We start from the raw sequence: 27,069 nt of genomic DNA on the forward strand, positions 1-27,069 counted from the left end.
CCGCACAAGTTTTTAACGCATGTTTATGACTGATATAGGGTGGTGTGGACAACCATGTAGCCTCGGTAAGACTATTTTCTCTGTGAATAAGAGTTGGTGAACCATGAACGACGGCACCTACAATATCAGAGACTCGGTCGCGATGAAAGGCTGTGCCTGTAGCTGCCCTGCCACTGATAGGAGAGGAAACACTGAGTGGTATAGCGCAGCATGACGATATGATGGTGGAGCGTATCGACCTGACTGCTCCCCTTCATGCCCGGCTGCACAATGTGTTTGGATTAACTTCCCGAGCAGACCTACTTACTATCACTGTTACAACACAAGCACAGAGACATTACTACCTATGACGTGAGCACATACTGTGACGCTTACTTTATGTATGTTGTTGCAAACTCTTGGTCACACAACATATGTCGACAGTTCAGCGTAGACCGGGTAATGGGAATTCAAACTAAATGGAATGTGGTTATTCAGCAACGGAAACATATAAGCCAACACACACACACACACACACACACACACACACACACACACACACACACACATTCTCCCGAGGCTTTACTCAGGTTGGTTGGAAATTAAACTGGCAGAAGGTGCAGTGACCGAGTGGAGTGTTAAGCCTGGAGGAGGGGAGGAATAATATTATGTATAATAATTGTGTGTGTGTGTGTGTGTGTGTGTGTGTGTGTGCGTGCATGCATGTGTTATGGTGTGTGTCTTTGCTGGTGACAAGGTAACAGCCATACTTTGTACAAGAGTCAAAACATCCACTGATGGAGGAATTTACTATCAATTGCTTGGATAGCAGCAGTTATTAAAATGTCAGGTGCTTATAAATGTTGACAGTTTTGTGGCGAATCGTCAGATCAAAGTTTGGCGCCATGCCACACCCATCACATCCTTTGGCAGGGGTCAGGAACCTTTTTGGCTGAGAGAGCCATGAAAGCCAAATATTTTAAAATGTATTTTACGGGAGAGCCATATAATATTTTTCAACACAACTAAATGTGTGCATTTTTAAGTAAGACCAACAGTTTTTGAGTATAATAGGTCTCTTATGGGCAGCACAGTCGAAGAGGGGTTAGTGAAGTTGCCTCACAATACGAAGGTTCTGAGTCGTCCTGAGTTCAATCCCGGGCTCGGGATCTTTGTGTGGAGTTTCCATGTTCTCTCCGTGACTGCGTGGGTTCCCTCCCACCTCCAAAGACATGCACCTGGGGATAGGTTGATTGGCAACAGTAAATTGGCCCTAGTGTGTGAATGTGTGTCTGAATGTTGTCTGTCTATCTGTGTTGGCCCTGTAATGAGTTGGCAATTTGTCCAGGGTGTACCCCGCCTTCCGCCCGATTGTAGCTGAGATAGGCGCCAGCGCCCCCCACAACCCCAAAAGGCGAATATGCGGTAAAAAAATGATGGATGGATGGATATATATATCCATATTTATATGGATATATATATATATATATATATATATATATATATATATATATATACATATAAATAAATACTCATAATAATGATTTCAAAGCAAATTATTCATTAAATTGTGCAATGTAAAAGTCACAATAGATTTCATGGTAAAATTTGTAAAATTTACTGTGGTTTTTACAGCATTTTTCTCGAAATTAAAAAAAAAAGTACTTTTTTTTACCGTAATAAACTGTGGTACTGTATTGGCATTTATAGTAATACACCGAAAAATGTTGTAGATTTGCTGTAAAAACAAAAACAAAAAAACTGGCAGCTCAGGTGCTAATATATTAATATAAAATTGCATTTTATTTTATTTACAGTAAAAAAAAAAATTAAAATTTTACAGTAAAATTCTGCAAACTGTGTTGCCTTTTTTTTTTTTTTTACCATAAAAAAACGCAGTACTGTTTTTCCATTGACAGTAATATTACACTACAATTTGAGGTGGAATTATTGCAACTACATTTTAGTACTAATAAAATGCTTTAAAAAATGTGTAATAATAGTATTCACTGTTAGATGCGGCCCTCAAAGGCCAAACATAACTCCTCAGCGAAAACGACTTTGGACACCTCTGGTCCATCTGCATAATAACACATTTCTGGATGGAACATTTGAAAAGAACAGTTTTCCCTTTATTGCATTATTCCCTGCATCCTCTGCAATGGGCATTTGTAGTTTGCATCACACTATTTGTAATGTGCAACCCTGGCGAAATAAGTACAGTACACAAAAAAAACAAAAGGTTCTCAGGAGGCTACGAAAGTCAAATGAGCCATCACTTCATCATGCGACACAGTATTATTGTATTTTTTTGGTTTGTTTTTCTTCCCAGTCATTCTGTTTATTCTTACCTAGAAATTAATTATGCGAGATCAACTTGGAGGAGAAATGGACTGCATTTTGGTGGTTGGCTCATGTGTGATCATCGTCATGGCAACCGGACACACACACACACACACACACACACACACACACACACACACACACACACACACACACACACTTTGTGGGCCAGCATTTCGGTGACATACACGCCCTCGATGCTTTGCATCTTTGTCACACAGGGAAGATTCAAAGCTTATTATGCAAGATGACCGACTCCTAATGGAATTAGGGGAGCTTTCGGTAATGCTTCACCACACCCACATCTGAAACATTATAGCGGAGTCACTCGAGAAGGACACAGGGTTTGTGTGTGTGTGTGTGTGTGCATTTGGTTATATATGTGTGTGCGTGTGTGTGTGTGTGTGCGCATATAGTGAGAGAGGGGAGAATAACAGAGACAGTGGGTGCCAGGCTGATGGTTGGGCACATGGCGCTGCTTCAGCTGTCAATTTACATCAATCAGCACACACACACACGCACACACACACACTGTATGCCTCTCTCCTGCTATCTGTGTTGTTGCTAGAGAGCAATTGGGAATTGCGACTGAGTGATTTGTGGGATTGTACGGCAATAATATTGACCTGCAAATGTCTGGTGTGACACAGATGTCTGCTTCGATGACGATTAGAGAGCACCTTTTCTGTCAGGATTTTGTTTTTGGGACACTGTCCTACTTCGAACGGAATTGTATGATTGGATTTTGTTCAACTTAAAGCCGTGCTGGGGTCTTCAACGTTGTCCAGGCCAAGGACACCCAAAACTAATGGAGCTGGGACCCCCTTCTTAAATACCTTGTAAATGCATGTTTTGTTTTAAATTGGTCAAAGAATACTTTGTTATTGTGCAATGCTAAGATATTGAAATAATAGTAGTGCCACTAATAGCTAGCTGGCATTTTGCGCACTAATTGCTACCTGACAACCAGAGTGCTAATCACTAGCTGGCAACTAGCACGCAAATCGCTAGCTGGTTTCCCGTCCGCAAATCGCCAGCTTGCAACTACTGCGAAACTCACTAGCTGACAACTAACGCCATACTTGCCAACCCTCCCGGATTTTCCGTGAGACTTCCGAAATTCAGCCCCTCTCCCGAGTACCTCCCGGGAGAAATTTTCTCCCAAAAATCTCCTGAAATTCAGGCGGAGCTGGAGGCCACGCCCCCTCCAGCTCCATGCGGAGCTGAGTGAGGACAACCTGTTTTCACGTCCACTTTCCCACAATATGAACAGCGTGTCTGCCCAATGACATTATAATTGTAGAATGATTGAGGGCGAGTTCTTGGTTTCTTATGTGGGTTTATTGTTAGGCAGTTTCATTAATGTCCTCCCAGCGCGGTAACAACACACAACAACAGCAGTCACGTTTTTGTCTATCGTAAAGCAGTTTGTCTGCCGTAAACAGCAATGTTGTGACACTCTTAAACAGGACAATACTGCCATCTACTGTACATGCACCACAACACCTCCAGGCAACTTCAACCCTTTACTAATATCCTCCTTCATTCACACCCCATCTCCCCGAATTGTAAATAACCTAATGTAAATAATCGAATGTATTTCTAATGTATATACTTGTTCTTATGCTATATGAACTCACTATGTTCTCTGCTCGCTGTACATATCCTACTAAGTAAGACCTACACTGTTTCAATGTCCATTTCTCTGTTGATGCAATTGTTGATGACTGAAGTACTGATATCAACCAAAGCTCCTCATCCCACCCCCTGGATTGTAAATAATGTAAATAATTCAATGTATATACTATGATGATTAACTTGTGAAATCGGATGTCCCAAGGTTGGCAAGTATGACTAGCGCACTAATTGCTAGCTGGCAACTAGGGCCTTAGTCGCCTACTCGCTACAAGAGTCGTATTTGTACTATTTGAAAGTGTTGTTTAGTCACTTTTGTCATGTCTTGTGATCATGTTTTGTTTACTCATGTTCTGTTACTTCAAGACTCCATTAGTTCCTGTTTTTTCACCCCCTTGTTTTCTCACCATGGCGACCCATTAGTTTCACTTGTCTCACGTGTTGGACTCACGCACCTGTTTCAATCATGTCGTTATTATTTAAGCCTGGTTTTTCAGTTGGTCGTTCTGGCGTCATCAACCTGTTTATGACCTTTCTGTTTCATGCCTGTTTCATGTCGTAGTTCATGCTGCCCTGCTCACGTCACCTCAAGTAAGTATTTGTTTATTAATGCCACAGTTAGTGTCTTTCTTTTTTATGCCCATAGTTTTGCCTTTGTGCTAGGTTTTGTTTTCTTAACCGAGTTTGTTTCCTGCCTTTTGTTTGCATTTTTTCATAGTAATCGATTAAACATGTCTTTACCTTGACGCCATGTCCCGTCACCTTCCTTTGCATTCCGGGAAAACAAACCACACCATAGTCTTTGTTACGACAGAATGACGCCGGAACGACCAACTGAAAAATCAGGCTTAAATAACAATGACATGATTGAAGCAGGTGCATGAGTCCAACACATGAGACAGGTGAAACTAATGGGTCGCCATAGTGACAAAAGAAGGGGGTGAAAAAACAGGAACTAATGTAGTCTTGAAGTAACAGAACTTACCGTATTTCCTTGAATTGCCGCAGGGCATTAAGTATGCGCCTGCCTTGAATTACTGCCGGGTCAAACTCGCTTCCCAAAATAATTAGCGCATGCTTAGTATTACCGCCTGGTCAAACTCGTCACGTCATGAGTGACACTTCCCCTGTCATAATTTTCAAAACGGAGGAGGCCGATTTCAATACCGGTAATTAGAAATTGCATAAAGGGAAGAAGATTAAGAGCTATTCAGTAGGATTTAATGTCCAAGCTTACATCACACTCAAATTTTTACTGCATACTTTTGGTAAGTGCCAGAGTGAGAAGAGGTTTTAAAATAATTTGCGCATGCTTACTTTTACCGCATGCCTTTGGTAAGCGCAGGAGTGAGAAGAGGTTTTAAATTAATTAATGCCCCGGCGGCAATTCAAGGAAATACGGTAACTAAACAAAACATAATCACAAAACATTAAACATTTTTACTTTAAGTAAAAGTCTTGTAGTATTCTCTACACCGCTGATACTTTGTTTACTGCGGAATAGACTTTTTGATGACAAGCAAAATAACAAAAGAACTTTTGAGAGGAAACATTTGTTCCCTTTACCCCCTCCCCCCACAAAACCTACCGAAAAACAAGCGAAACCATGGCCCTAAAACCGAGGTACGGAGCGTGGGTTACGTGTACCGTTGTACCTCTAGTAAGCACAATTATGTATATGAAAAATATGACATTTGTCGGGCAGCACGGTGGTACAGGGGTTAGTGCATGTGCCTCACAATACGAAGGTCCTGAGTAGTCCTGAGTTCAATCCCGGGCTCGAGATCTTTCTGTGTGGAGTTTGCATTTTCTCCCTGTGAATGCGTGGGTTCCCTCCGGGTACTCCGGCTTCCTCCCACTTCCAAAGACATGCACCTGGGGATAGGTTGATTGGCAACACTAAATTGGCCCTAGTGTGTGAATGTGAAGTGAAGTGAATTATATTTATATAGCGCTTTTCTCTGGTGACTCAAAGCGCTTTACATAGTAAAACCCAATATCTAAGTTAAATTTAAACCAGTGAGGCTGGCACTAGGAGTAGGTGGGTAAAGTGTCTTGCCCAAGGACACAACGGCAGTGACTAGGATGATGGAAGCGGGAATCGAACCTGCAACCCTCAAGTTGCTGGCACGGCCGCTCTACCAACCGAGCTATGCCGCCCCGAAATAATAGTAGTAGTGCCACTAATGTGAGTGTGAATGTTGTCTGTCTATCTGTGTTGGCCCTGTGATGAGGTGGCGACTTTCTAGGGTGCAATCCCGCCTTCCGCCCGAATGCAGCTGAGATAGGCTCCAGCACCACCTGCGACCACGAAAGGGACAAGCGGTAGAAAATGGATGGATGGATGACAGTTGTCAGCATACATTAGCTCCATCCAACATGGCGTGAATAAATGTATGTTACAAGACAGTGCAATAGTAAACAAGTAGGTATGCAACGGTACTCGCTATAATCCTGCTCAGAATATTCGGACTTTTAATATAAAAAAAAAAAAATTATGTTAATCAAGATCGGATGATATAAAAAAATTAATCGTTATAATTTTTAACTTAAGTACTTAAAATTCAAATCGGGAACTTCCTTTGACGTATTTATTGTCCATTGACTATATCTGGTTTTGTCTGTGTTGTGTGACGTCTTCAGCAATGCGGACGCTGTATCGATCCGTTGTGGCGAAGAAGGAGCTGAGCCGGAAGGCAAAGCTCTCTCAATTTACCGGTCGATCTACGTTCCAATCCTCACCTATGGTTATGAGCTTTGGGTCATGACCGAAAGGATAAGATCACGGGTACAAGCGGCCGAAATGAGTTTCCTCCGCCGGGTGGTTGGGCTCTCCCTTAGAGATAGGGTGAGAAGCTCTGCCATCCGGGAGGAACTCAAAGTAAAGCCGCTGCTCCTCCACATCAATAGGAGCCAGATGAGGTGGCTCGGGCATCTGGTCAGGATGCCACCCGAACGCCTCCCTAGGGAGGTGTTTCGGGCACGTCTGAGTGGTAGGAGGCCACGGGGAAGACTATCTCTCCCGGCTGGCCTGGGAACGCCTCGGGATCCCCCGGGAGGAGCTTGAGTAAGTGGCTGGGGAGAGGGAAGTCTGGGCTTCCCTGCTTAGGCTGCTGCCCCCGCGACCCCACCTCGGATAAGCGGAAGAAGATGGATGGATGGATGGTCTGTGTTGTATTAACTGGTAGTGCATTTGTCGTATTATTAGCTGCTATAAACTGTGACTGTTGTTTCCACGAATGTACTTTGCAAATTGACATCCTTATAAAGACAAGAATAGTCCGTCATTTTGGTAACTTGCTAATAAGTATTTGACCTCCTCATAAAACAGGACTTGGGGAAACATTTGATGGCGAGCACGTTTCTCATCGTTGGTCACTCAGAACGCATTTTTGTCCATTCCTCTTTACAGATAAAGGTTTTGAAGCATTGGCTTGGCATCTCGAAAGTTTCAGATCCAGTCACAGATTGTCTAATAGGATTAAGGTCGTGAAAACTAACATTAACAAGTTATTTTTTTATATTTTTTGCTACTGAAAATACATCTGCCAGTCATTTCCCATAATATCAATTAGTTTTTAAGTAATGTGTAAATAACTAACTGTACTTGGAACGCTTTGGGCTTGGACTTTCCTGTAAACAATTGTACTTACAACAATTGTATTTATATTATTCACATGTGAATAATGCTGTATAATAGACTGTATTTATATTATTCACATGTGAATAATGCTGTATAATAGACTGTATTTATATTTTTCACATGTGAATAATGCTGTATAATAGACAGTATTTATGTTATTTACATGTGAATAATGCTTTATAATAGACTGTATTTATAGTTTTCACATGTGAATAATTTTGTATAATAGACTGTATTTATATTATTCACGTGTGAATAATGCTGTATAATAGACTGTATTTATATTATTCACATGTGAATAATGCTGTATAATAGACTGTATTTATAGTTTTCACATGTTAATAATTTTGTATAATAGGCTGAATTTATATTATTCACATATGAATAATGCTATATAAAAGACTGTATTTATATTATTCACATGTGAATAATGCTGTATAATAGACTGTATTTATAGTTTTCACATGTGAATAATTTTGTATAATAGGCTGAATTTATATTATTCACATATGAATAATGCTATATAAAAGACTGTATTTATATTAATCACATATGAATAATCCTGTATTATAGACTGTATTTATATTATTCACATGTAAAAAAATACCGAAGTGTTTATTGTGAGCTAACTGTGGTGCTGAATTTCCCCCTGGGATCAATAAAGTACTTTCTATTCTATCCTATTGTATTCTACTTGTTTGGCTATTGCCTAATCCCACATTAGCATAACCATTGAATGTATTTAATTCAGCAGATGGTGGATGACCATTATGAAACATTAACACAGTATCACTGCAGTGTGAGTACAGGTGGTGAGTGTGCTATACACTTACCCATCACTATCTACAGTCGTGGTCAAAAGTTAACATGCACTTGTAAAGAATATAATGTCTTGAGTTTCCAATCATTTCTACACCTTTTATTTTTTTGTGATAGAGTGATTGGAGCACATACTTGTTGGTCACAAAAAAAACATTCATGAAGTTTGGTTCTTTTATGAATTTATTTTGGGTCTACTGAAAATGTGAAACTTGCCAAGGGACATGTAACCAAATATTAACATGTTTGTATACTTTTGACCCAGCAGATTTGGTCACATTTTCAATAGACCCATAATAAATGTATAAAAGAACCAAACTTCATGAATGTTTTTTGTGACCAACAAGTATGTGCTACACACAAAAAAATAAGAGTTGTAGAAATTATTGGAAACTCAAGACAGCCATGACATTATGTTCTTTACAAGTGTATATAAACTTTTGACCATGACTCTATTTAACTTAATGTAACCTTTATTTCTTCGTTTTTGTTGATATTCTGCCATTCCCCGATAAAATAAAACCAACCATAAACATTCTGGACTCCTTTTATTTTTAAGAGGTGGGTAAAATTACAGTAGAAAATAACTTAATGTAACCTTTATTTCTTCGTTTTTGTTGATATTCTGCCATTCCCCGATAAAATAAAACCAACCATAAACATTCTGGACTCCTTTTATTTTTAAGAGGTGGGTAAAATTACAGTAGAAAATAAGCAGAAGATATACATATGTGGAGGGGGGCGTGGCCTGCGGGTCTGCCATGGAACGGGGTGTTGCCAGGACCGGCCTCGAAGACGGCAACAGGTGCATAGATGGCCCAGGTGGGCCTTGTTATCTAATCACCTGTTGCCTTTATTAGCAGCAGCCGTGATGATATGAGTAGTTGGAGTTGGAGGTGCTGCGAGCGGACGCAGGAGAGAAAGACAGTTTGCTGGAAAGCAAAAGAATTTGCACTATTATATGAAAATAAAACAGTGTTATACCCGGAATTCCTGGCTCTCTGGCAGGGTGTGGTGGTAACCTCTACAACATATTTACTCTATTGCCCCCATTGTATGTTGATCGGATTCTGAACAGCATATGTCCCAAAATATTGACCAATATGGTTTTCCCAGGACCAATACCGATTATAAGTAGTCGATATTTGGAGCATTTGAAGTAAAAGTTGGCTAAACATGAATAGCATACGTCAGTAAACAGCTAAAAAAAACCTTTAAGTTTTTTTTTTACTTTTTTTATGGAGATATTGAACCAGTAGCGACATAATGTTGTGGTTAATTTAAAAAAGCCAAATATCGGCACCGATTATCGGTCGATCCCTAGCTTGAACACACGCGCACACACACACACACACACACACACACACACACACACACACACACACACACACACACACGCACGCACGTACACAGACACACACGCACACACACGCACGCACACAGACTTTCAAAAAGTGCACATATAAGGCCACCCTGTCCTGTAAACATAAATGACTTTTTTTTATCTCGCCTTCATCTCTGCTTCTAAGTTTTGAAACCACACTACTGCACACACGTATACACACGTACGCACACACACACACGCACACACGTACGCACACACACACACACACACACACACACACACACACACACACACACACACACACACACACACACACACACAATCTGTTGCCCTGTCTGAACATGAGTTTATATATATATATGTGTGTGTGTGTGTTTATACAGTTCTGGTCTGAGGTTTACATTCACTCAATATGGACTTGAATGCCTTTCCTTTCTAAAAAGTAATTTAAAAACCCAAAATTGAGTGTGGGAGAACAAGAGGGACTTTGCGTGAAAGTGCGTTCTTATCCGGGTTACTCAGTGTCAGTTAAAGTCTGCAGGCCTCAGAAACTGGGTCAGCTTTGTGTGTGTGTGACGTGTGTGTGTCAGCGAATGAGCGCATGATGTGCCTGTCTTTGCTGTAGTCTGTTCTCAGCCTTTGAATCTCTTCACACAACTGCTATGGGTTCAGCTCTTTCCATATTTTTAATTAACATTATTCATTTCATTTAGTATTCATAGCGCTTGATATCTGGCGAGTAAAATGTGCACAAATGTCTTCTGTTGGAACTATGAATATTGTCATGCTTGCATAATGTTAATATATGTTATATTATTATCATATTTTTAGTGTTACTTTTCATATTATGCAATTTTGTACAATTATGTGTACATTTTAGGAATATTATGCATCGTTTTGTGCATTTTTTGGACTACAAGCAGTTTTGCGCTACCTTTGTTTTTGATTATTTTGGAATTCGTTCTGGCTTTCTTGTTTATTGTTTGAAATGCATTCAATATTGCTTATATTTGTTTTTACCTTCAGGGGCCAATTGAGTATTCTGTTTCTTGAAGATGTGGTGCTTTAAGTTGGGAGTGGTCATAGTGTATGAAAGGCTGGAAATATATAATTTGTGGAAACACAAAAAAATACAATAATCTATTCTAACCTGTAAATAAACTCCAGCAAGAGGTGGCAAACAATGCAGGTAACTAAACTCGATCCACTCTGCTTATTAAGTGTTTTAAAAACATCAATCAATGTCCTAAATACTGTACATGCTGTAAGTATATATGTACCATGAATGACCATGAATTGATTAACGTGGACCCCGACTTAAACAAGTTGAAAAACTTATTTGGGTGTTACCATTTAGTGGTCAATTGTATGGAATATGTACTGAACTGTGCAATTTACTAATACAACTTTCAATCAATCAATCAATCAATCAATCAATCACTCAAAGTAATGTAGTAACGGGCACATTCATAATAACATGTAATATTTACGTATTTTGATCATTTTAAACATTATGGTGTCACATTGATTTCACAATTCAGGTTTGCTATTTCCTTCAAAGACAACTACTACTAATCATGACGGTCTTCATGAAAGCCAACAACGACTACTTTGGGCCAAATAATGATCAGAGCCTTATATTTTTGAGCCTAAATGTAAGGAGGATGAGCTACAAGTTGTACAAGCTTAGTGATAAGCAGATTTAGCTCCAACAACACACTAAGCATCATGAAGCAGTATTGCTAAGTGCTAAACAAGGTATATAACTATGACCATAATAAAACAACCATTTACTGTACAATGTCTGCTCTCACTGGGATGCTGACTGATGAGATAGATGTTAATATCTTTCAGCACTAGACTTATGTTCTGGTGTTACATGATGAATTAATCATAACCCTTACTCTATTAATTCCTCCAAAATGTAGGGAAAACTTGTATCGCCAATCATGCCACTTTTTTTTGGCTGCGTCCAGATATCCTGAAATATTCACTATATTGCCAAAAGTATTTGGCCACCTGCCTTGACTCACATATGAACTTGAAATGCCATCCCATTCCTAACCCATAAGGTTCAATATGATGTCCGTCCACCTTTTGCAGCTATTACAGCTTCAACTCTTCTGGGAAGGCTGTCCACAAGGTTGCGGGGTGTGTTTATAGGAATTTTCCACCATTCTTCCAAAAGCGCATTGGTGAAGTCACACACTGATGTTGGTCGAGAAGGCCTGGCTCTCAGTGCCCGTTGTAATTCATCCCAAAAGTGTTCTATCGGGTTCAGGTCAGGACTCTGTGCAGGCCAGTCAAGTTCATTCACACCAGACTCTGGCATCCATGTCTTTATCGACCTGGCTTTGTGCACTGGTGCGTAGTCATGTTGGAAGAGGAAGGGGTTTGCTCTAAACTATCCCCACAAGGTTGGGAGCATGGAATTGTCCAAAATGTTTTAGTATACAGGAGCATTCAAAGTTAATTTCACCGGAACTAAGGGGCCAAGCCCAACTCCTGAAAAACAACCCCACATCAGAATTCCTTCTCCACCAAAGTTCACACTCGGCAGTCTGAAACGTTTTCCTGGCAACCTCCAAACCCAGACAGGTCGATCAGATTGCCAGGTGGAAAAGCGTGAATCATCACTCCACAGAACGCGTTTCCACTGCTCTAGAGTCCAGTGGCGACATGCTTTACATCACTGCATCCCACGCTTTGTGATGCACTTGGTGATGTATGGCTTAGATGCAGCTGCCCGGCCATGGAAACCCATTCCATGAAGCTCTCTGCGTGCTGCAAGTGGGCTAATTGGAAGGTCATGTGAAGTTTGGAGCTCTGTAGCAACTGACTGTGCAGAAAGTCCCCTCTCTGACCCCTCTCTGTCAGTTTACGCGGCCTACCACTTGGTGGCTGAGTTGCTGTTGTTCCCAAACTCTTCAATTTTCTTATAATAAAGCCAACAGTTGACTTTGGAATATGTAGGAGCAAGGACCTTTCACGACTGGATTTGTTGCACAGGTGGCATTCTATGACAGTTCCACGCTGGAAATCACTGAGCTCCTGAGAGCGGCCCATTTTTTTAACAGATTAAGTTAACTTAAAGATCCAATGATTGTCACACACACATTAGGGGTGGTGAAATTTGTCCTCTGCATTTGACCCATCCCCTTGTTCACCCCCTGGGAGGTGAGGGGAGCAGTGAGCAGCAGCGGTGAAGCGCTCTGGAACCATTTTTGGTGATTTAACCCCAATTCCAACCCTTGATGCTGAGTGGAGGGAGGTAATGGGTCCCATATGTTTTATAGTCTTTGGTATGCCTTGGTCGGGGTTTGAACTCACAACCTACCGATCTCTAACCGCAAGACCACTAAGTAGGTTAGATGTTTGTAGAAAGTGCTTGATTTTATACATCTGTGGCTGGACCAAGTGATTTCGGACACCTGATTCTGATCATTTGGATGGGTGGCCAAATACTTTCGGCAATAGTGTGTATGGTGTTGTCAACTGACTGAATGCAAATTTCATAAAGTGTTATTAGTGTCTTTTTTTAATCAGTACTTAAAATAGTCCAAGAACAACTTCTGTCAGGCAGATGTAAAATGAGTTTTGCTTTGCCTTTTTGCGTATACTCAAGCAGTTAGAGCAGGGGTGTCAAACTCATTTTAGATAGGGGCCACTTCGAGGAAAATCTACTCCCAAGTGGGCCGGACTGGTAAAATCATGGCACGATAACTTAAAAATAAAGACAACTTCATATTGTTTTCTTTGTTTGAAAATAGAATAAGCACATTCTGAAAATGTACAAATCATAATTTAGTTTGGGTTATTTACACTTACATGTTGCAGTTAATTCTACACTATCTTTTTTTTGGTTTGTGTTGTGGTTTGTGCAGCCCTTTGAGACACTTGTGATTTAGGGCTATATAAGTAAACATTGATTGATTGATTGATTTATACTTTCTGAATAATTTATATGATAATATTGTATTTATGTTGCAATTGCCGTTTTGGCGTCATATGCTCTGTTATCTGTTTAGATCAGGGGTGTCAAACTCGTTTTAGATGGGGGGCCACATGGAGAAAAATCTACTCTCAAGTGGACAGGACTGGTAAAATCACGGCACGATAACTTAAAAATGAAGACAAAATCAGATTGTTTTCTTTGTTTAAAAATAGAATAAGCACATTCTGAAAATGTACAAATCATAATGTTGTCGTGTTTTTTTACACTTACATGTTTGTGTTATATTTTTATTTGTTGTTGTTTATACTTTCTGAATAAATTATGTGATAATGTTCATCGGTCAACTCATTGGTGTTAATTTTCAATCCATCAAAGTAAAAAAAAATTATATCAAAATCTGGGCTTCATGGTGGCAGAGGGGTTAGTGCGTCTGCCTCACAATACGAAGTTCCTGCAGTCCTGCGTTCAAATCCAGGCTCGGGATTTTTCTGTGTGGAGTTTGCATGTTCTCCCCGTGACTGCGTGGGTTCCCTCCGGGTACTCCGGCTTCCTCCCACTTCCAAAGACATGCACCTGGGGATAGGTTGATTGGCAACACTAAATTGGCCCTAGTGTGTGAATGTGAGTGGGAATGTTGTCTATCTGTGTTGGCCCTGCGATGAGGTGGCGACTTGTCCAGGGTGTACACCGCCTTCCGCCTGATTGTAGCTGAGATAGGCGCCAGCGCCCCCCGCGACCACAAAAGGGAATAAGCGGTAGGAAATGGATGGATGGATGGAATATCAATCTAATTACAGCAGGCCATGTGATGAGGTGGCGACTTGTCCAGGGTGTACGCTGCCTTCCGCCCGATTGTAGCTGAGATAGGCAACAGCGCCCCCCGCGACCCCAAAGGGCATAAGCCGTAGAAAAATGGATGGATGAATAATTACAGCAAGTTATTTATGTACTTTGCTCATTTTCCACAACTAGTGCACTAACATAATGTGGTTTATTTAATTTTTTTTACATATGTAGCATCATCTACAAGAGGGGTGTCAAACTCAAATACAGAGTGGGCCAAAATTTAAAACCGAACAAAGCCGTGGGCCGAGGTTGAACAAATTAACCTTTTTAATAGGGACTCAAACAAGTGTTGCATTGAATATTGAACAAGCAAGGCTTATATAACTTTATAGTGACATGCAAAATCCAGTTTCAAATAATAATTAAAAAATATCCAATGGCATATCAAATAAAATTTAAATAAAAATTGAATGTCTGTTTTCGGCGGTGGGGTTGGGTTTGGTGATAGCGGGGGGGTGTATAGTAGCGTCCCGGAAGAGTTAGTGCTGCAAGGCGTTCTGGGTATTTGTTCTGTTGTATTTATGTTGTGTTACTGTGCAGATGTTCTCCCGAAATGTGTCATTCTTATTTGGTGTGGGTTCAAAGTGTGGCGCATATTTGTAACAGTGTTAAAGTTATTTATATGGCCACCCTCAGTGTGACCTGTATGGCCGTTGACCAAGTATGCCTTGCATTTACTTGTGTGTGTGTATAAGCCGCATATATTATGTGACTGGGCCGGCCCGCTGTTTGTATAGAGGAAAAGCGGACGTGGAGACAGGTTGTAGAGAACGCCAAAGGCAGTGCCTTTAAATTGAAATTCGGGAGGGGCACTGAACTTCGAGAGTCTCTCGGGAAAATCGAGAGGGTTGGAAAGTAAGAGTGTTAGCGGTGAATGCGGTGTTACAGCTGCAGGCCAGCTCTAATGTTAATTTGATATTGCCTCAAGGGCCAAGTGAAATTACACGGCGGGCCAGAGTTTGACACCCATGATCTACAGCAAGGGTGATCAATACCAATCGATACCGAGTAGATCCATATTTTTCTTTTTCCTGGTGTCTGATATTGATCCGATCTGATATCAGCAGGACTCATGCATTCCTGTATTATTTAGCAGTGCGGAATGTTAGAGAAGGTTTGATCATGTGAAATGAGTCAAAAACACTAACCTATTTACCATTGCTTTCGGTCCCCTGGGTGAGGGAGGGGAGGGGGGTGGTTGCCCACATATGATCTTCAAAGATACAAAAAAATTGCTATTGCGACATCCAATGGACACATTTAAATTAGCAGTTTCTTTCATTAAAAAATGTCGAGCAATTGTTATACTCGCGGGCCGGATAAAACTGTTTGTGTGCCTGATCCGGCCCACGGGCCGTACGTTTGACACCCCTGAGTTAGAGTATGTTTTGATCCTGAGTCACTTGTGCGAACACACACACACACACACACACACACACACACACACACACGCTCACACTCATATTGCCTCCTTCTCATACGAGGTGTGTTCAACTACCATCTGGTCGAGAAGAAATTTGTGTTAGGGGTGTGTCGCCCAGATTTTGGAGCTGCTGTTCAACAGAAAACATCTGGATGAGGGATGGAGAAGATATGCTATGTGCGTGTGTGCATGAGACACAGAGAGGGAGAGAGAGAAAGAATTCCAGCCAACGATGTCATTTAGAATCCCATTTGGCGACCACGCAACACAGCTGGAAACACACAAGGTCACGCAGGAGAAAAGCACACATTTGCAGACACACAGGTACAAGTATGTGTTTATGTACTCTGTTAGAAAGCGCAGTGACTGCAATGGACATTGGTAGTGTAGTGGTTCACGTAGCAGGTGTGATGGTCTGTAGGACGAACTACAAAATATGTAAGGATTGAAGGTCACATACTGTAGCTTGTTGTTGTCGTTGCCACGTGATTGACTGTCTGTCGTACAAACTACAAAATATGTAAGGATGGAAGCGGTGTGAAGCAATGTGTTGCAGATGTTTGGAAAGGAAACAGCTTATTTTGTTCCTGGATTGTGTAGTCTACCCTGAAGTGCCAATGACGATGCTTTCATTTGGACCCTTCTGTTATTCCTGCTTCCTATCCTTTTCGGTCTTTTGGCCCAAGCAAGCCGTGCATATGGTTCTTGTTGACAGGGTGAGGTCAGAGCTATGCTAGGCGTTTACAAGTTTCGTGCTAATGTCTCCGCCCTGATGGCTCTCCAGTGACTCAGTTAAAGGCTGTTTACCGCACCATTGTGCCTAACTTCCAAACTTGGGGCTCGGAAAGAGTAACGCAAACTTATTTCCTCATCTCGGCCGATCTACTCTTTGCTTTAGAACGGGGGACGGCAACCCGCGGCTCTAGAGCCGCATTAGCGCCGCCCTAGTGGCTCTCTGGAGCTTTTTCAAAAATTTATGAAAATAGAAAAAAAAAAATTGTTTTAATATAGTTTCTGTCGGACAGGGGTCGGCAACCCGCGGCTCTGGAGCCGCATGCGGCTCTTTGATCACTCTGATGTGGCTCAGCCGCACATTTGTCGGCCCCCACGATCATTCCGGAAGGTGTCCGTATTTTAGTACCTCTCCAACGAATCACCCGGTGCAAATATACTCCCATTTTCACCTGGACCACAATATTGTGGGCGTGCCATGATGGCAATGCCTGTAACGTCCTCTTAAACATGTCGTCGCGTCCACTTTTACACCACACTGTCTGCATAGCGGGCAGTCACATGTAATACACGGCCTCTGTTAACACACGGAAGTGACTGCAAGGTATACTTGGTCAACGGCCATACAGGTTACACTGAGGGTTGGGATATAAACAACTTTAAGACTCTTACTAATATGCGCCACACTGTGAACCCACACTAAACAAGAATGACAAACATATTTTGGGAGAACATCCGCACTGTGACATAACATAAACACAACAGAACAAATCCCATGCATCCTTAACTCTTCCGGGCTACATTATACACCCCCACTTGCACCAAACCCCGCCCACCTCAACCGACGCACGGGAGGATTTGGTGCTCATGGGGGTGTATAATGTAGCCCGGAAGAGTTAGGGATGCATGGTATTCTGGGTATTCGTTCTGTTGTGTTTATGTTGTGTTATAGCTCGGTTGGTAGAGCGGCCGTGCCAGCAACTTGAGTGTTGTAGGTTCGATCCCCGCTTCTGCCATCCTAGTCACTGCCGTTGTGTCCTTGGGCAAGACACTTTACCCACCTGCTCCCAGTGCCACTCACACTGGTTTAAATGTAAAAATTAGATATTGGGTTTCACTATGTAAAGCGCTTTGAGTCACTACAGAAAAAGCGCTATATAAATATACTTCACTTCACATCAGTGCGGATGTTCTCCCGAAATGTGTTTGTCATTCTTGTTTGGTGTGAGTTCACAGTGTGGGGCATATTAGTAAGAGTCTTAAAGTTGTTTAAACGGGCACCTTCAGTGTGACCTGTATGGCTGTTGAACATGTATGCCTTGCAGCCACTTATGTGTGCGTGCAGTAGCCACATACAACAAGTGACTGGGCTGATAAGCTGTTTGTTACATGTTGTCGAGGGTGTTGAAGACAGCACCTTCATATCACGCCCTTATTGCCCTGAAATTCGGGAGTCTCTTGGAAAATTTGGGAGGGTTGGCAAGTGTGATGTTGTCAAGTGGCGTTTATACAAAACTCGCGGGCTGCACTACTACAGTTTCGTATTAAGGTGCGGGCCGCGTGTCTGAGACCCCTGGTTTATACATATGTAACCGAGGGTTTATATAAGTCGCCTAAACTGTATCACACTACAAAATAACAAACACGGAGGCTCCAGTTTCACACGAGGACCACTCTATTTTCGTTCCTTTCAAAACCTCCGCTCCACTCCAAGATGACATAATTCCCGTTCTATCTACCTTCAAAATAAGAGCTCAAAGCATAAACTGTATAACAGGAACTTAACATAACAAAGAGGCAAACCATAAAAATAGGTTATACATACAGTAGCAAAAAGCAAAAAAAAACTCTGTATGCAGCGTTATTTCGTTTTAAATTTCAAAAGAATTTTGCGGCTCCCATTGTTTTCCTTATTTTGTGAAACGGGTCAAAATGGCTCTTTGAGTGGTAAAGGTTGCCGACCCCTGCTGTAGGAGGACAAACATGACACAAACCTCCCTAATTGTTATAAAGCACACTATTTACATTAAACATGCTTCCCTGATTCGAGTATTTGACAAGCGTCGTTTTGTCCTACTAATATTGGCGGTCTCTGAACTCACCGTAGTTTGTAAAACTTTCTCTGACTTTCTAAGACATGTTTTATGCCACTTCTTTTTCTGTCTCATTTTCTCCACCAAACTTTTACCGTGAAAGCACAAAGGTGAGTTTTTTCGATGTTATTGACTTGTGTGGAGTTGTAATCAGACATATTTGGTCACTGCATGACTGCAAGCTAATTGATGCTAACATGCTATTTAGGCTAGCTGTATGTACATATTGCATCATTATGCCTCATTTGTAGCTATATTTGAGATCATTTAGTTGCCTTTATGTCCTCTTAATTAAATGTATATCTCATGACACCCTATCTGTATATAATATGGCTTTTAATTTTTTGCGGCTCCAGACAGATTTTTTTTTTTTTTGTATTTTTGGTCCAATATGGCTCTTTTAACGTTTTTGGGTTGCCGACCAGCTGCTTTAGAAGTATCCTTGGGCATTTTCACTCGTATAGATATTATCACATTGTCAAGTGTTAAATATTTTGTGCTCACTTACCCTTAGGCCCCGTTTACACTAAGCCGGTTAAGGTTATCCAGGGTAAATCACGTCTAAACTTACCCGTGTCCACACAAAACAGGGCCATGGTTTAAGACCCCCCCACACCTCCGTCCGCCGGCACAATACGACCTAATACGCATGCACGGAAAATGTGCACGCCATAGTTAACTCCAGTGTTGCTTTGTGTGCAAGTTCTGAAAGGCCTACTGAAATGAGATTTTCTTATTTAAACGGGGATAGCAGGTCCATTCTACGTGTCATACTTGATCATTTTGCGATATTGCCATATTTTTGCTGAAAGGATTTAGTAGAGAACATCGACGATAAAGTTCACAACTTTTGGTCGCTAATAATAAAAGCCTTGCCTGTACCGGAAGTAGCAGACGATGTGCGCGTGACGTCACGGGTTGTGGAGCGCCTTACATCCTCACATTGTTTACAATCATGGCCACCAGCAGCTAGAGCGATTCGGACCTAGAAAGCGACGATTTCCCCATTAATATGAGCGAGGATGAAAGATTTGTGGGTAAGGAAAGTGAAGGACTAGGAAAAAAAAAAGACGAGGACAGTGGGAGCGATTCAGATGTTATTAGACACATTTACTAGGATAATTTTGGAAATCCCTTATCTGCTTATTGTGTTACTAGGGTTTTAGTGAGATTATATAGTCGTACCTAAAAGTCGGAGGGGTGTGGCCACGGGTGTGGTGACCGCCAGTGTCTCTGAGGGAAGCCACATTTCTCGACGAGGCGAAGCGAAGGCAGCCGTTTGGGCCGGGCTGAGCTTTTTTTTTTTTCCCCCTCCACGGTGGAAGCATACCACGTTCGGGGGCGGCCGGTCGGATGAGGCAAGAGAGTCGCAGCTGCCTCTTTGACGGGTGCACGAGGAACGACGCAAGCTCTCCGCTCATGTCTACGGTAAGAGCCGACTTATTACCACAATTTTCTCACCGAAACCTGCCGGTTGACATGTGGTACGGAACCATGTTCGCTTGACCGCTCTGTTCCATAGTAAAGCTTCACCGTTATATTTCGGGAATGTAAACAAGGAAACACCGACTGTGTTTGTGTTGCTAAAGGCAGCCCCAATACACCGCTTTCCACCTACATCTTTCTTCTTCTACGTCTCTATTATTAATTGAACAAATTGCAAAAGATTCAGCAACACAGATGTCCAGAATAATGCGTGATAATGCGATTAAAGCAGATGCTCGCGGGGTGTATGCCATAGACAGGAAGTGTCATGGATGCAAAGGATTCTGGGTATTTGTTGTGTTGCGTTTATGTTGTGTTACTGTGAGGATTTTCTCCCGAAATGTGTTTGTCATTCTTCTTTTGTGTGGGTTCACAATGTGGCGCATATTAGTAGGAGTGTTAAAGATGTTTATATCACAACCGTCAGTGTACTCTGTGTCACCCAGGATGCCTTGCAATCTCATACATGTGCCGATAGAAGCAGTGAACTGCATGTGTCCGGTCGGCACGCAAATAACATTCCGTGAATGACGGGCGGGATGACGTTCAAAAGGACGCAAATAGCATTCCGTGAATGGCGGGCGCGATGACGTTCAAGAGGACGTTAAGAGTAATATTATCACGACACGCCCTTAATATTGTAGTCCGAGTGTAAATTGGAGAATGTTGACTCCGGGTGATGTCCGGGAGAGGCATTGAATTCCGGAATCTCCCTGCAACAATCTGGGGGGTCGGCGATTGTGCAGCTGAGCCGCATCAGAGTTGACAAGGAGCCGCATGCGGCTCCGGAGCCGCGGTTTGCCGACCCCTGATTTAGAAGAAGGAGAAACAAGGGCATGTCTGGATGATCCGCCGCCGTCTGTTATAAAGCTGACTATGGCGTGTTCTTTCTGATGTCTCTTCCTGTGTGGAGCGCGGTCTTTCTGGCGTCACTTCCTGTCTGGGCGAGGTCTTTCTGGTGTCACTTCCTCTCCTAACTCACTTTTTAAACAATCAATGAGTCTATACAAAGCTAAGTTCAGGAGATTCAAGATAAAGTTCAAGTACCAATGATTGTCACACACACACACACTAGGTGTGGTGAAATTTGTCCTCTGCATTTGACCCATCCCCTTGTTCACCCCCCTGGGAGGTGAGGGGAGCAGTGGGCAGCCATGGTGCTGCCCCCGGGAATCATTTTTGGTGATTTAACCCCCAATTCAAACCATTGAAAATACACAGCTGAGTTATAAGATTTGTCGTTATAAAATTGAGGTGTACAGCTAAAAGTTAGCATTTGTCAAGTAACATGTTATATATGACTCTGAGGTGTACGGCTGCAAAATTTGCACAAAAAAAAAAAGTTAGCATGTGTCAAGTACCAAGTTACACCGTGTCAAAAATTGTCAGAGGAGAGGACCTTAAACGCTGGTTTAATGTGGCTGAAACGGTGGTTAGGCTAAATAATTATTCGTTTAAGGCAGGGGTCCCCAAACTTTTGGGCTTGGGGGCCGCATTGGGTTAGAACTATTTGGCCGGGGGCCGGGCTGTATATGTATGTATATATATATATTATATATATTATATATATATATAATATATATATATATTATATATATATATATATATATATATATATGTATAATTTATTTATTAACATGCTCACGCATACACAAGTCTCCAAAACGTTAACCAACATGTGGCTACAACAAAAACAAACAAAGGAAAATATAAAAAGGGGTAATGTTTTTATAGTTTAATGTTTTATACGTTGTGCGATTCAGAATCGATTCTATTTTTTTTAAGAATCGATTTTTTTTTTTTTTTATCAATCCAACAAACCACTACACAGCAATACCATAAAAATGCAATCCAATTCCAAAACCAAACCTGACCCAGCAACACTCAGAACTGCAATAAACAGAGCAATTGAGAGGAGACACAAACACGACACAGAACAAACCAAAAGTAGTGAAACAAAAATGAATATTATCAACAACAGTATCAATATTAGTGACAATTTCAGCATAGCAGTGATTAAAAATCCCTCATTTACATTATCATTAGACATTTATAAAAAAATTTAAAAAAAGAACAATAGTGTCACAGTGGCTTACACTTGCATCGCATCTCATAAGCTTGACAACACACTGTGTCCAATGTTTTCACAAAGATAAAATAAGTCATATTTTTGGTTCGTTTAATAGTTAAAACAAATTTACATTATTGCTATCAGTTGATAAAACATTGTCCTTTACAATTATAAAAGTTTTGTTAAAAAAATCTACTACTCTGTTAGCATGTCAGCGGACTGTGGTAGATCCTGCTGAAATCCTATGTACTGAATGAATACAAAATCGTTTTGAATCGGAAAAATATCGTTTTTGAATCGAGAATCGTGTTGAACCGAAAAAATTGATATATTATCGAATCGCGACCCCAAGAATCGATATTGAAGCGAATCGTGGGACACCTAAAGATTCGCAGACCTTGTATATATATATATATATATATATATATATATATATATACATATATATATAAAATATTCTTGCGCACTAATTGACTGAAAGAGCGGGCACCTGCCGCTAATGATGTCACATTATCGATGAGAAAATGCATTTTTTGACAATATGATTTGCCTGACCGGCTAGGAGTCACCGAGCGTAACAAGAGTAAAATGGATTAGAGAGGACAGATTTAAAGTAATAAAAAATTAAATTAAATGACTTTTTTTTTTTTAACTTGGGACTTCCCGCGGACCGGATTTTGGACGCTGGCAGGCCGTATCCGGCCCGCGGCCCGTAGTTTGGGGACCCCTGGTTTTAGGGGTTAAATCATACTTGCCAACCTTGAGACCTCCGAATTCGGGAGATCGGGGGAGGGGTGTGTGTGTTGATTCGAGGGGGCGGGGACACACTGTTAGTATGGAGGTAAAGTGGACGTGACGACAGGTTGTAGAAGACACTAAAGGCAGTGCCTTTAAGGCACGCCCCAATATTGTTGTCTGGGTGGAAATCGGGAGTAAAGTTTACCCGGGAGGTTTTCGGGAGGGGCACTGAAATTCTGGAGGGTTAGCAGGTATGGGTTAAACAACTTACATGGCCTTAGTCACATAAATCACATACAGGAAAAAAAATTGTAACTTCCAAAAATGAGAGGACTTAAACGGGTGCCTTTAGGAAAGCCCAAGTTATGTACGTCACAGGTTTGTACCCCAGCGTTTGCCAGCAAGGTTTAAATATCTATGCAAGGATCTGCCAATGTATTTACAGTGGCCTAAGTTATTCTATACAACAGGAGCGCTCTTATATTTATAGGAACTTGCAGCTACAATGTTGATCTTCCAAGCTTTGAACTGAACCCAGGCCCCAGTAGAATGTCATTCCCAGGACGCCAGTAAAATATCCTTGCCATAAAGAACATTGACACTGTATTTACTAGGCATCGAGTCAATATCACACACCACTACTTTCATCTGTTGTTGTCGCTCTCTCTCTGTGCACTCGTTGTGTAGCTGCCAGTTGTTCACTACACCTCATCCTCTCCTGATGGCCCAGGTGTGGCCGGTCCTTAGTTTTTTTTGCTTCTCCCTGTTTCAACACACTTGGGTGCTTGGCCCGATTCCCAGAAATGAGTGGCACAAGCTACAGCATGTGTGCACACTGAGGATATGTGTGTCACCCCAGTTGTTCACTACACTTCATCCTCTCCTGATGGCCCAGGTGGGAACAGTCCTTAGTTTTTTTGGTTCTCCCTGTTTCAACACATTTGGGTGCTTGGCCCGATTCCCAGAAATGAGTGGCACAAGCTACAGCATGTGTGCAGATTGAGGATACGTGTGTCCCCGTTCTTGGCATGGAGCACGTGTTACCACATGCCGGGAATGAGTAATGCCACTCGAGCTGTTTGGCGGCGCTTGCATACTCCACATTACACACGTCTATGACACATGAACGAGAGTAAATGAACGCACGCTTCCGGCAACGCCGGTTATTACCATTAACTGCAGCGCTGATTATCAGAAGTGATCTGTCAGTGAGTGTGCGTACATATTTAAATGCTCGCCGTGCGCCATGTGTGGAGCCCGGCGAGGTTCTTCTTCTCTTCAGTCTGTAGATTTATGCTTTGCACATGGACACGACATGCCTTCAGTGCAGGGCCTGTGCAATTCCTCACCCTGTTGTTGCCAGCATGCCGCCTTCTGGGGCAAGCAGAGGGTAAGACAACAATCTTTACTCTCATGAACTCAGGATATGAAGGGATCAAAACAGAATGAATACAGATCAACTCGACTTAAGAGACTTTTTTGCTCATTATTCTACTTTTTTGCTACTCCATTGGGATTTTGCTCAACACTACTTGGGGAGGATGTTATGATTTTGTGTTTATACTGTAAATATACAGTATTTGCATTTCCAGTGTATTTTTAAAGAGTCGTGTACAGTTTTGTTGCTGTGAAAATTGCCATATCCTCCTGAGAACCAACGTCCTCTGCAGTGGACATTTGTTTTTGCGCTTTTGTTGCTATTCAAACAAATTATGTAAAACACACATGTCCACTGCAGGGCGTCAAGTCAGAGTACAGGGAAATGGTAAAGTTAATAACTTTTGAGCATGGCTTAGAGCAGGGGTGTCAAACGTACAGCCTGCGAACAGATTATTTTGGTAAGTATAATCATTTGCAGACATTTTTGAATGAAAGAAACTGCTCTTTTAAATATGTTGCAATAGCAAATCTTTGTATCCCCTGCCGCAGGAGTGCGCATGACTTCAGATGGGGTTTAAGACATATTATCTGGGCGCACATAAATATGCTGAAATAACATGTATCCCCTTTTAATTTCATGTGTGATTCATGAAATGAGTCCAAATTCACATTTTTTTTTTTAACATTTTCTAATGGTAGTGTGCATCGGGATTATTTGAATGAAAAAAATTTGCCTTGGTTTAAAAAAAAGGTTGAAAAACACTGTTTTACAGGATATTCTAATGATTTGAGTTTTACCTGTAGCTACTGTATATAAGGTAATTAAAACATTAGAAATGCCTCAACTCATTTATTGTATTGTGTACCTAATTAAATGTCTACAAGAATTCAGTGGTTTAACAAGCAAGAGCAGTGATTCTCAACCCGGCTGATGCGGCAAACAAGTAACTTATACCTTAACGAACGAGCTTAATTGGTTGTGAATGGATCTCTTAACTCAAAACACTTGTATCGCAAATCGACGTTGTCAGGTTTCTACCTGACAGTTTGGTCATGTTTTAGTTTATCCTCTGTGTTTGTCTCATTTCCTGTCAGCGCTTTTATTTTGGTTATTTCCTGATTGTCTCCCTGAGTGCTGCTTCACCTCAGTTGCGGCTAATTGGCACCTGGCCACACCTGGTGTCAATCAGCGATGTGCTATTTAAACCTGATTTTGTCCTCCAGTCAATGCTGGATTATTGTCATGTCGATGTCGCTCTTGTCGTCGCTACCTGTCGTGTCGTGTTTTGTCAATGCAGCGTTGCGGTAAGCTTTATTTGATTGCGGTTTTTAGCTCACTGCCTTTTGTTCCCTGCTTCCAAGTTTATTTTCATATTTCATGTACGACTTCTGTTTCCTGATCGAGACCGGCTAACTTCCACGCTAGGCCTTTTTGTTTTTGCTAGCTTCCATGCTAAGCTCCGTTTTCTTTCTAGTTCCCATGCTAGCTCTTTTTGTTGTACCCCTTCGGTTTGTTCTTGTTGTAGTATTTTTATTAAATCATGTTTTCTCACTCCATGCCTGCCTCCATCTCTGCATATTGGGGTTCGACACCAACTAACTCTGACAGACGTCTCCCACTGAAATAATTCAAATCAATTCAATTATTGCTTGTCACACCCCAAAAGAGCACAATCTAACATGTAAAAAGAAAAAACTATTTTTTTATATCAGAAAAACAATGTAATAGAATGTACTACAACGTGCAAGACTTAAGACCTTTAGTATATCAGTTTGTGAAATAAATTAATAGAATGGATTAAGCAAAGAAATCGAACAATGCACTAATATGATCTAGTCTGAGAAAGGTTTCAAACAAGTGTTTACAAAATCAAATGAAAAAGAATTATGATAAACGCCTTGAACTTATTGAAAAAAAAAAGTACTATTCATGTCATTGTGTAAATCATAACTGACTTATTTACTAATTATTACTGTAAGAGAACTGTTGTACTTAGAATTCAATGATGTAGCTAGTGTTACAAATAAGCTTTGCTTCATCCTACTCCTTTTTGGACATGTTGTAAAGATAATGAAAGTTAGAACCAACAACTACAGTTGTTTTATGAAGCACTGTAATAATGATAAACAGTATTTACTTCTGCAGTATCTCCTTCCAGCAGCTTCTCTGTCAAACACACCGTCAGCAGCTCTTCCAAATTCTTATGGATTAATGTCCACTTTAAAGATATCATTTTAACATTCATCCTGCTTCAGTGTGGTGCAAAGGAGGAGCGTTGCCCAAGTTGGTGACACACTTGCCATGTTTTTGATAATTTATTTCTTTAATTCTATAAATATCATGCGCTTCTTCTCAGCACTGTCCTTTCTTCCTCCCTATTTTTGGAAAACAAAGTTCTGTAGATCTCTAGCTATAAACTAATACGAGCAAGTGACATTTGCGATGCAATTGCAGGGATGCTTGTAAAAAAAAAAGTGTTTGCTTGTAACTTAAAAGCATAACAATTAGCCGAGGGACGAATCTTTAATTGGTGCACAACTGTACATCTTCTAATCTTTCTCATCTTTCTCTATGCCCGCAG

At 41.2% G+C, this 27,069-nt stretch overlaps 1 protein-coding gene across 3 annotated transcripts in view; it reads left to right on the top strand.

Annotated features, from left to right (window-relative positions):
- numbl (NUMB like endocytic adaptor protein) overlaps nucleotides 1-27,069 on the top strand; it is a 184,422-nt gene that overhangs the window by 113,267 nt on the left and 44,086 nt on the right. Inside the window, exon 1 of one of the 3 annotated variants that reach the window (XM_061918918.1) lies at nucleotides 24,285-24,497. The exons of the other annotated variants lie outside the window; for them this stretch is intronic. Coding sequence (XP_061774902.1) covers nucleotides 24,412-24,497 — 86 coding nt within the window. The 5' untranslated portion in view covers nucleotides 24,285-24,411. Of the gene's footprint in view, nucleotides 1-24,284; nucleotides 24,498-27,069 lie in introns of those variants that run through there. 3 annotated transcript variants of the gene reach the window in all.

The sequence above is a fragment of the Nerophis ophidion genome, linkage group LG13 (genome assembly GCF_033978795.1).
Source record: "Nerophis ophidion isolate RoL-2023_Sa linkage group LG13, RoL_Noph_v1.0, whole genome shotgun sequence".
Classification (NCBI taxonomy): domain Eukaryota; kingdom Metazoa; phylum Chordata; class Actinopteri; order Syngnathiformes; family Syngnathidae; genus Nerophis; species Nerophis ophidion.